At 42.8% G+C, this 12,211-nt stretch overlaps 1 protein-coding gene across 1 annotated transcript in view; it reads right to left on the reverse strand.

The window, feature by feature from the left end:
- The window catches only part of Efhb (EF-hand domain family member B), a 71,256-nt gene that overhangs the window by 13,824 nt on the left and 45,221 nt on the right, over positions 1-12,211 (reverse strand). Inside the window, exons 7-9 of the mRNA XM_059281589.1 lie at positions 6,425-6,508; positions 5,761-5,828; positions 1,069-1,223 (exon numbers count right to left, since the gene is read on the reverse strand). Coding sequence (XP_059137572.1) covers positions 1,069-1,223; positions 5,761-5,828; positions 6,425-6,508 — 307 coding nt within the window. The remainder of the gene's footprint in view (positions 1-1,068; positions 1,224-5,760; positions 5,829-6,424; positions 6,509-12,211) is intronic.

Raw genomic sequence — 12,211 nt, forward strand, 5'->3', positions numbered from 1 at the left:
CACATCACATGTACTGATATCAAACTCATTCAAAAACGGTTTGTAGGTCCAGCAAAGAGCTCAGTGGGTAAGGGCACTCACACTAGACCTGATGACCTGAGTTCAATCCCTGGATCCTACAAGAATAATAATCTTTTTAAATCCACTTAAAATTGTCCCTAAACTGCCTAGAAAACCAGGTACAATGAGGCACAAAAAGGAGTAGGGGAAAATCAAAGCAAAGTGAGAATGAAAAAAATTCAAATGCCCGCAAAGTTGACACTGAAACTATTCAATGGGCTCTGAGCTTCCTGGAAAACAGGGGGTGGGAAATGTACATTCAAAGAACTTGGGGTGCAACTCAGAGCATGCCATGTGTTTAGCATGTGAACAGTCCTAAGTTCAATCCCCAGCACCCAAAACTAAATGAATAAATTTACAGTAGTTTAAAAATTAGTTGATCTTGGCCTTGAGGTGCAGCCCAATTGATATGGTGCTTGGGTAGCATAAACAAAGCCAGTAGCTAAATCCCCAGTACCACATAAACCAGATGTGGTGGCACAGGTCTTTAATTCTGGCATTTGGGAGGTAGAAGCAGAAATAGAAAGTTCATTCCTATCCTGTGCTACAACACGGGTTCAGGGCCTGCCTGGACTATGAGAGACCCTGTCTCAAAAAAAAAAATTACTTTTTAACTGATCTTGCAGCCTTTGGATGGATACCACCCCCTGCTATCTTAGTCAATGGCATTCTATGAATGAATTAGATGTAGACTGAAGTTTCTATAGACTAGACACCAAAACTTAGGTATAAGACTATCCAGTGTCCCCCAGAGACCCACAGAGATACACTTGCCCTTGTCAGAACACTGAGATTTACTCAGTTCTGCCTATGTATAGAACAAAAGTCATCATTGACCATGCTTAAAACCACACAGTCACAGATGTGCTTAAACTAAACTTCACTTACAAGGACAAATCATGAGCTGGCTCTGACCCTTAGACCATAGTTTGCTGACCCACCATTTGCACCAGTCTGCTGGCATTTATCCATACGTCATAAACCCCCTCATTTTGTGAGACTACTGGCCTTGTCATAGTGCCTGAAAGCCAACAGCAAAGTGTCGAAGTGTTGGTAATTAAATTTCTTCAAGTGGTGGCGAGCAGCTGCAATCAAGGCTCGCTGGCGGTCTTTCCCACGAAGATATTCACCTGGGCGTCTGTAATGGATGAGATCACCAACTCCTATTGAAGAAAGAAGTTGTCTTGCATGTGAATTTAAAATATGGCCATAGCGTTTTCAGAGAGAAAGAGACAGAGGCAGAGAGAGACAAAGGCAGAGAAACCTAGCAATCTCTAAGAATGAAAAAACAAAAATCAGTCATATCTAATGCTGGCACTTCCCACCACTATTTTGGTTTTGTAGACAAGGTCTCCTATAACTCAGGCTGGCCTCATTGAACTCATGGGATTCCTCTCAGTCTCCTAAGTGCTGGGATTACAGGTGTCACACCACACTCACTCATTCTGATACTATTATACAGAATGCTTCTGTGTATAAAAAAGTACATAAACCAATCCACTCTTAAAAGTTAACGTTTCTGTTTGTTTGTTTGTTTGTTTGTTTTAATGAGGGTGTAGTGCATGCACAGGTGTATGCAGGTATGCACATTCATGAAAGTGCATGCAAGAGGCCATAGAAGAACTTCAGGTGTCTTCCTGTATCATTTTCCATGAGCCAAGGTCTCTTAGTGTCTGGCAGCTCACATTTCAGGACAGCAGTCTGTTGTTCGAATCTAGATGGTCTTTCAATAGAGAACCTGGAGCCAGATATTGGGGTAAAAGCTGAAAGATCAGAGAAGCAGAGCAAGCCATAGCCACCAACTCTACGAATCCTCTATGAAATCCTCCGAGTCCTCACCCAAAAGGGTCTCAGCTGAACTACTTTAGCTCCTATTTCCTCATGCCTTATATACCTTTCTCTGTCCTGCCATCACTTCCTGGGATTAAAGGCATACATGCTTCCCAGTACTGGGATTAAGTGTGTGTGCCACCACAGCCTGGCTCAGTTTCCATTGTGGCCTTGAACTCACAGAGATCCAGATAGATCTCTGCCTCCTGAGTGATAGGATTAAGTGTGTGTGCCACCACTGTCTGGCCTCTATCTAGTGGCTGGCTCTGTCCTCTGATCCTCAAGCAAGCTTTATTAGGGTATACAATATATCACCACAGCTATCAGTAAACTCCTAGAACCTACCTATCTCTGACCCTCAGTGCTGGAGTTACAAGTGTGTAGAGCCATTCCTGGCTTTTTACATAGGTGCTGAGGATTCTAATTCAGGTCCTCAGCTTACACAGAAAGCATTCTTACTGCTGAGCCATCTCCCCACCCACAAGTCTCTGCTCAGGAAAACATCTACTAGGCATTGTGGATTGTGCCTGTAATCCCAGCACTAAGAAGGCTGAATGAAAAAGTCACTAGTTCAAAGCTACACACTGAATTTCAAGCTAGTCTTAGTTATATAGTAAGACTAGGGTCTCAGAATACAAAAAAAAGAAAGAAAGAAAGAAAATCAATCTAACCCAATCTGATAATAAACACTAGTGTACTTCTTCCCCTTTGAAGTATGTCACTTATGTTTCAGTGTCAAGGACTCCACCAAGGACCACAGTATGCTAGGCAAGTACTCTACTGTTAAGCTTTAGCTCCAGGCTTTTCTGTTCTTTTTTTTTTCCTTTTTTATTTTTTTATCTTTTCAAAAAAATTATTTAAAAACTATTAAAAAAAGAAATTATTTCTTTCCTTTTACATACCAACACCTGTTCCCTCTTCCTCCCCTCTCCCACTCCCGCCCACCTCCCCTCACCTTACCCCCATCCCCTCCTCATAGAGGGTAAGGCCTCCCTTGGGTAGTCAACACAGGCTGGTATACCAAGTTGGGGCCAGACCTAGGCCCTCCCCGCTGCATCAGGCTGAGTAAGGCATCGCACCACAGGAAATGGGTTCTAAATGCCAGTTCTTGTACCCGGGATAAGTCCTGGTCCCATTGCCAGGGGACCCACAAACACATCAAGTCATGCAACTTTTACCCACATTCAGAGGGCCTAGTGCGGTCCCATGCAGGCTCCCAAGCTGTCAGTCCAGAGTCCATGAGCTCTCACTAGCTTGGGTCAGCTATCTCTGTGATTTTTCCCATCGTGATCCTGACTCCCCTTGCTCCTGTAATCCTTCCTCCCTCTCTTCAACTGAACTCCAGAATCTTGGCCAAGTGCTTGGCTGTGGGTCTCTGTATCTGCTTCCATCAGTCACTGGATGTAGGTTCTTTATTATTTATAAAACAAAAACTGCCTTAGTCAAGAGTGGAGCACACACCTACCTTGTCCTGGCCAATGTTTTGTCAACTTGACATAAGCTAGTTATCTGAAAATAGGAAACATCCTGAGAAAATGCTTCCCTCAGACTGACCTGTGGGGCACTTTCTTGGTGATTGATGTGGGAAGGCCCAGCCCACTGTGGGTGGTGCCATCCCTGGGCTGATTGTCCTGTGCTGTATAAGGCTGAGCAAGCCTTGGGGAGGAAGCCAATAAGAAGTGTTCCTCTCTGGAGTCTGCTTCAGTTTCTGTTTTCAGAGTTCCTGGCCTGGCTTTCCTCAGTGGTGGAGTGTAAAACGTAAGCTGAAATAAACCCTTTCTTTCCCAAGTTGCTTTTTCGGTCATGCTGTTTATCACAGCAATAGAAAGCAAACTAATATATACCTGAGGCCAGCCCGGGCTATGCAGTGAAACTGAACAAAAACCAAAACTCCGCATATTTGGCACAGTTCTGTAATCCCAGTCCGTGGAAGGCTGTGGCAGGAGAATCAGATTAAGGTCCTTTTTTCCTGTATAGCAAGTTGGAGGCCAGCCATAACAAACCATTTTTATTTTAATTTTTTAAAACAAACTAGAAAAAAGACCTCCTAACAAAAGACTTCTGCCATCTATAGATTGATTGATGCTTTGCTGGCTGGCTGCCTGATGAGGGTGGTTCTAAGTTATGTGGTGGCACACCAGAGTGCTTATGATCGCTCTCATTCTCGCTCATTTTTGAGTTACGATTTCTCTTGGCTAAGGATTTACTTAGAGTAGGCAATTTGCTCACATTGCAAAAAGCCCTGAGTTCAATCCCATACTGAGGAATGTTTTTTAGACATGCCCTCTTACTCTATTGGCTAGGATATTCTCAAACTTGAAGCAATCATCCAGCCTCAATCTCTGAAATGCTGGGATTACAGAATAAACCACTATGCCTGACTAGGGTGCATTACAGTTTAAACACGTTTGTGTTTAAAGCTGGATCCCATGGATAAACAAATGTGTTACTGTGTATAGTGGTGCCTCCCTGAATCCCAGGATTTGGGAGGAATAGATAAGACATAGTAAGTTAGAGACCAGCCTGATGTAGTGCCTCAAATATCACAAAACAGTTTCTGATTCTGTAAATTTATAGTGTGGCCTAAAATCTGCACTTTTTCTTATTTATTTTTAATATTTTATGCATATTAATATTTTCCCTGCATGTGTGTCTAGTACCCATAGAGGCCAGAAGAGGGCATTGCATCTACTGGAAGTGAAGTTATAAATAGTTGTGAGCCACCGTGTGAGTGCTGGGAATTGAACCCCAGTCCTCTAGAAAATCAGCAAGTACTCTTAACCATTGACCCATCTCTGCAGCCTTCATTTCTTTATTTAATGTACTTACTGAGCAAGAGCAATGGCTGAGTGGTTAAGGGCACGTACTGCTCTTCCAGAGGACAAGATTTCAATTCCCAGCACCTACATCAGATGGCTCACAACCATCTGTAACTCTAACTCCAGGGAATCTAACTCCTCTGACCTCCAGGGGACCTGCACACACATGTACATATACTTACTTATTTATGTATAGGGGGGATTGGGGACATGTGCACAGGTATGAACACTCACAGGCTCACAAATGCACCATGGCACTCATGAAGAGGTCAAAGGGCAACTCTTGGGAGTTAGATCTCTCCTTCCACCAACCATATGGGTCCCAGGTACCAAACTCAGATTGTCAGGTTTGGCACTGAGCCATCTTGCCAGCCTAGATTTTGCATTTTTAAGAAGCAGAAAGAGACCTCCATATCATGATGTAAGTACAACATTGAAATTAAATAAAAAGCTGCCTTATCTCACTCAGTTTGCTTAATACATTTATATTTATTTTCTAAGTAAAAGTCCACTTACAGTATTCATGATAAGGCCTTTAAACTATTAGTTCAAACATGACATGAAAAAAAATCTTTCTTATATATCATTACTGCTATAAAGCTTTAATGTTTTAATATCAGAAGTTTGGAGGAGTTGGAGACATAGCTTAGTGGTAGAGTGCTGTGTCTAGCACGCACTAGGTCTTGAGTTCAACTTCCAGCACTACAGAAAAAAAGTACATATGTATGTGTATGTGTACATATGTATCTACATTCATAGTGAATGTGACACATAGCTTTCTAGGGATGTTTTTCAACAATTTATTTAGTATGCATCCATGGGCATCATGCTGGGCAATAACAAGACCCCAGCACCTGCAGCCCTTTAGAGGGTTTGGGGGGAAAGCGATTATTTCAGATATTTCAACACAGGCTAAAAGCATGAGATTAAGAGAAAAAGAGACTCTCCAGAAAGAAAGTCACACCCAGGGCCTGAGTGTGGGCTTCTCTAAGAAAGCCACTCCTTTAATGGGGATATGTTTATTTGTCAAGAAGAAAATTCACATATTTACCATATTCCTCAGGCTGGAGGCAAGCTCCAAATGTGTGGCCTGGGGCGACGTTCATAGTTTCTGCAATGCTATAGGAGAAAACAGACTCCTTAGTTAAAATTGCCACCATCTGAAGCTGAAAGCTATATATGTTCACCTTAGGCCCTTAACAACCTACAAACTTTCCTACAGACACACTGTGAAAAATCACAGGGAAGGCACCAGAGTCTGGTGTCCATTTGTATTAACAATGGCTGATGGTTTTCCCTGCAGACCATGAGAGAGAGAGAGAGAGAGGATTCAAAACAAATATGGCCAAAATATTTTTTTGATATCCCAGAAATAAAGCTTTACACAGAATTCTCTCTCCCTCTTCTCCAATCTTCTGGTAGCCCAAATGCTGTAGTCAGTGACAGTACTCCATTGATAAACAACAGGGGAATAATTTTCTTATTCAATTAAGAACAATTTAGTAAAAAGCAAACCAACATATGGTTTTTCAATGTAGCCCAGGTTGGCCTCCAAATCAATAATATAGCTAAGGGTGACCTTGAGCTCCTGGTTCTCCTGCCTCTGTTCTCCAGTACTAAGATCGCAGGTGTGTGCCACCAAGCCCACCCAGAACACCACAGGACCATTCAACATGGAACAAAGACCGCTGACAAGGCCTCAAGCTCAAACTCACGGGTCTAAAACTCTTCCAAGTTTGTGTTGAAACTTTTCCTTGAAGTCATCAACTCTTTTGGATACAATTTTAGCTCCTCGTTCCCTACAAAATGAGAAAATTGTCAGGTATCTTTATTATTAAAATGTAATCGAATGCAAAATATTCACATATTAAAAAGTATCATATTACTGTGCCTACAATGAACAAGTCTCAAAAGACATTTCCGTGTTAAACACTACATTTATTGATACTTCAATCACATACTCTATAATAAAAATATATTTGGTAGATGGCAGACAGAATGTTCTATGTATAAAGTGGGGGTATGAACTATCCAAGGTATGGCTGAGGGGAAGGTTTTTATAGTAGATATGAGAGAGAGTTCAGCCAGAGGCATCTGGAAAAGTCCAGAACAGGGAGAGAAAGTAGTGGACTGAACATGACCCACAGATTGAACAGGTCCATGAGAAGAAAGAGAGGAGTGGGGAGTGAGAGAGGAAGAGAAAAGCAAAGGAAACGGGGTCAAGAGAGAGGAGGCCAAGAAAGCACATGGCCAAAATGGCACAGTTATATAGAAATCCAAATGTGGGGCAAGGGAAGCCCATGAGCTGGAGAAGTTTAGGGTAGGGGACTGGTGAGAAGAGCTGAGAGGAGACACAGGTACTGAGTCAGCCAGGAGGCCCTAAAACACTTTGGTATGCTAATAGGTACCACAGTTAGCCATTTGTCCCTTCTTGTTTTGGACCTGACAATCTTGGAGATTTAGCTCAGTGGAAGAACACTTGCCTAGCATGCATGAGGCTCAGTTCAATCCTCAATACAAGAAGCGGGGCGAAGTGGCATAAACAAGCACAAGGAAACACTTTGGCAAAAAAACATAAAAATGTTTTTTAGGCAGGACAGAAAGGCAGATAATATGGAACATATAATATGGGGAAAGGTGCTCCCTATAGCATCCAAATTCCTTTTATGTAGAGATATCTGAAATAAGAATGTTAAAAGAATAGTGAACCACACTTCAGGTCTAACCATATACAGCCTTACTCCTATCCCAGTTGTAAAGTGCTTATTTCAAAGAATGTCACTAAGAAAACTATAAATGTTTACCTAAAAGTATATCTTGGAGGCAAGCTCACCTTAGGATACCCACATATATCGTACCCACGCTTAACAAATGTTTAAAAAAAAAGCACATTTGCTTCCTTGAACACCCTTATCTCCCAAGCTTCTACTTTGTCTGCTGTTGTCCTACTCAATGTCCCCTCAGTCCCTGACCTCATTTACTGAAGGAAAAGGAAGAGAGAGAAACAGTTCCTTAGCAACTCTTTGAGGCAGAACTTCAGAAGCCACCAAGTCACATATACAAATATTGTAAAGAGACTTGAGCAAGATTCTTCCCTGAGAAGGCCACACCCACACCTGGGTGAGTACTGCCTTCCTTTCCTATGAGCCTTTCTCGTAAATCCACCCTTGTATTTATGTTAAAGTATCTTCTTAGGGGCTACAGAGGTAGCTCAGAGGATGAAAACAAGAGGATATGAGTTCAGATTCCAAACAGACACATAAAGAAGCTGGGGCTATAAGTGCCTTCAATGAACACTGGACAGGGGTTGGGGAGGCAGATACCACGAGCTCCCTCTGGCCAGCCAGTCTGCCAAAAATAGTAAGCTTCCATTTCAGTGAAAGACACTGTCTTGGAGGAATAAGGTGGAGAATGACAGGGAAGATACCTGACAATGTCTTCCTCTGACCTCCACATGCACTTGGACAGTTTTACACACACACTACACATGTACATGCACACACACACACACACACACACACACACCACAGACAACATACATAAATACCACAATTTTTAAAAATGTTTTAATCTCTCATAATAAGCTCAAATTCTTCTCTGTGGCAATGTCAAGAATGCCAGCTTCACTCAGAAAAGAACTCCTCAGGCTGACATGTGTGTCTGTGTGGAGCTGCGTCCCTCCCATTCCCACCATGCCCTTTTATCTCCATCTAAGAATCAGTAATAAAGAGGCACCCCACACAGCGTTTAAAAATATGGGAAGCAGGGCTGGAGAGATGACTCCGGGTTAAGAATATGCGTTGCTCTTGCAGAGGACCCAGGTTCAGTTTCCAGAAGCCACATGGGGGCTCACAACTGTCTGTAACTCCAGTTCCCAGGGATCTAAAGCCTTCTTCTGCTCTCTGTGGACACACATGGTACACAGGCATACATATAGGCAAAACACCCATATACATATAAACTAATGCTAATAAAACACATTTTTTAATTGTGGAAGCTAGAGCAGTGGAGCACCTATGGTCAGTCAGGAGGCTATGGCAGGGGACTGTGTCAACCCAAGAGACAGGAGCACAGCCTGTCTCCCTAAGAAAAAGGAAGCAGAAAATATGTGCATTTATATCACACTCACATTTGTTGAGGGCTGGGGAAATAGCTCAGCTGTTCAAGAACTTGCTGCACAAACTAGAAGCTGGAGCTCAGGTGCTCAGAATGCACATGCTAGCATACCTATACTAGTTTCTGAAGGGAGACACAGGATCCAGGATCCCTAAAGCCAGCTAGCTAGGAAAACTAGCTGTCAGTGAGCACAGGATTTGACTGAGCTACTCAGCTTCAAAAAATAAGGACAAAGAGTGATCAAAGAACATTACCAACACCATCCTGAGGCCTCCACATATGCACACACATATATGTGCCTCCTCACACATGAACATGTGCCACACACACATATACAGGAAAAGAAAGAGGAAAAAACTCTCTCTGTGTGTGTGTGTCTGTGTGTGTGTGTGTGTGTGTGTGTCTGTGTGTGTAAGGATATATAACTCAGTGGTTCATGAAACATTATAGTCTCATTAGTTATAATAGAAAAAAATCCAAATATTCAGTCAGGTGATTACAAAAAGCCTTGCATGCATTTTAGGCTCTGGTTATGAAGACTACTAAGTAACGATTCATAGTAACTTCTGAGTAAGGCTACAAAGTGGGGTGGCAGTCTGGAGACAACTATGCAATACTCTGCCTGGGGAGCCATGCTAGAAATTAAATGTTAATGATGGTCAAAGTAAATTGACAGGATTATGGCTTTTATTGTGTTGATTTTCTGTAGTATGACTTTGTTACTTCTATGATCATTATCAAATAAGTAAAATTACAGCACTATTAATTAATGACATTATAAATTCCCCCATTGAACACAGAGCCTTACAGTTCCTCTGCTTTTAATAGCATTTCCTGATCAAATTTTGAGCTGAATTTCTAAAGAAGAATAAATCTGTGGAGAAATAAAAGGAGAAATATAACATAACCCATCTCTTATTCCTGCCCAAGTAAAAGAGACAGATCTGATGAGAGGACCAGAAACCATAAAGAGATGGCCACAGCCTCCAGGCCAATAGGCCCACGCAGGGTTAGGCCCAGCTGCTGAAACCACCCTGCCAAGGTTCTAGCCTATCACCAGGACTTCCCCAGCTGCGTGAACTTAGACAAATGATTAGCTTCAAAGTATTCATCTGGGACTTAAGTACTCCAACCTTATGATGTTCAAGATGGGATTAATAATTATAATTAATAATAAAGAGAATGTTAACAGACTTTGCCTTCGTAGCTGAGAACTGTTATTATAGGAACCACACTGCCAGAAGAGTAGGTGGCGGGACACCCAGCTGCATACTCCCTAAAATGGCAGAAAGCAGAGTAAAGTCAGGTCTTCCCTGACACCCGGGAAAGCAGGCCGAGTGCATTGCCCTCCTATGGATGCTTTAACAAGTTACCACAAACAGCTTCAAACAACCAAACTGTTCTCTAACAGCTCTGTAGGCAGCTGTCAGTCAGGAGGTTAGCATGCTCATATTTCCTCCAAAGGGGAAACCATTCCTTGCTCTTTCCTATGGCTGTTGGCTGCTGGTATTGCTGATTGGTGTCTTTGGTCAGAGCTATGTCCCTCCAGCCTCGGCCTACATCTATCTTCAGAATACCTTCTTTTCTGAATGTCTCTTCAGCTTCCAGTCTCCCTCTAAACAACAACAGCCTCCTCCTCTTCCTCCTCCTCCTTCCTCTTCTCTTTTCTCCTTATTTTTGGATGGGAAAGTATGATGGCTAATCTTATTTGTCAACTTAACTGAATCTAGAATTTACTACAACACAAACTGATGACACTCCTATCTCCTGTGAGTGACTTTTTTTCATCAGATTAGTTGAAGCAGGAAGGCTCACCCTAAATCTGGGCCATACCTTCTGGTAGCAGCCCATGCAAAAGGACATAGAAGAAGGAAACTGATTTTTGTCTGCTTACCCTCACTCTTGCTAGCAAGATCATCTGTTCTGTTGCTGCTGTATTCCTTCACTGGGATTAGAACCAACATCTTTGGGATTCCAATGTAGACTGAAGATCAGCATCTCTCCAGAAATCCTCCAGGACTCCAGCACCAGATTGGGACCTCTGAACAACTATCTGATTCTCAGTTTCCCAGGCACAATACAGCCATTGTTTGACTACCCAAACCACATCCTGTAAGCCAATCTAATAAACCCCTAATAAATTCATATTGAAAATTCCAACTAATATAAGCAGTGTGATAGATAGGTTTATGTCAACTTGACACAAGCTATATAGCCCTCTCGGGAGGGGAGCCTCAATCAAGAAAATGTTTCCATAAGATCAGGCTGTAGACAAGCCTGTGTAGATCACTTTCTTAATTAGTGATTGGTTGGGGAGGCCCCAGCCCATGGTGGGTGGACCTATCCCTGAGATGGTGGTCCTGGGTTGCATAAGAAAGCAGGCTGAGCTAACCATGGGAAGCAAGCCAGTAAGTAGCACCCCTCCATGGTGTCTGCATCAGCTCCTGCCTCCAGGTTTCTGCCTAGATTGAGTTCCTGCCTTGGACCTTGATTTCCCTCACTGGACTATGACTCTGTATATGTAAGCCAAATAAACCCTTTTCTCCCAAAGTTGCTTTTGTTCATTGGTACCAGAAGTGCGGTGTTACTGTGACAGACCTCACCATGTATTTTTGGAGGGATTATGAAAGGACTTTGGAACTTTGACCTAGAAAGGCCACTGAGTATTCAAATCTTAGTGATCTGTTCCGTGAGAGCTTGGAAGACAAAAATGTTAAGAGCAATGAAGATAATAAAGGCCTGGCTTGTGAAGTTTCAGGGGGAAATTTAAGAGTCCCTAAATGGCCGGGCAGTGGTGGCACATGCCTTTAATCCCAGCACTCGGGAGGCAGGGGCAGGAGGATCTCTGTGAGTTCGAGGCCGGCCTAGTCTACAAAGCGAGTTCCAGGAAAGGCACAAAGCTGCACAGAGAAACCCTGTCTCGAAAAACCAAGAGAGAGAGAGAGAGAGAGAGAGAGAGAGAGAGAGAGAGAGAGAGAGAGAGAGAGAGACCCTAAATGACTCTATCAGGATCATTTGCTATTTTGAGTTAAGAATCTTTGATTCTGGTTAGCTAAGGCTGAAGAATCAGCTGTGATTAACAAGATACCAGAGCCACTGAAGTAAAACCTTTGCTTTACTGGGACTATTGATGCTGTTCAACTAGAGCTGAGAAATTGGTGGTGATTAAGAAGAGACCAGCATCACTGAGGTGAAATTTTCTGGGAAGTGTTTCCTCAGAGACAGCACACAGAAGCTGTGTTCCAGAGGCGGTCAAGGTTGTATCTTATGCTGCCAGCCAAACTTGGTTTTGAGTCTCCCAGGTGGTACTAGTTTTGAAGGCATGAAGGGATCATGGAGAGAAATTGAGGCTTGGCCCTGTTAGAAGCCAAGAGAGGCCATTGGTG

The sequence above is a fragment of the Peromyscus eremicus genome, chromosome 16_21 (assembly GCF_949786415.1).
Source record: "Peromyscus eremicus chromosome 16_21, PerEre_H2_v1, whole genome shotgun sequence".
Taxonomy (NCBI): domain Eukaryota; kingdom Metazoa; phylum Chordata; class Mammalia; order Rodentia; family Cricetidae; genus Peromyscus; species Peromyscus eremicus.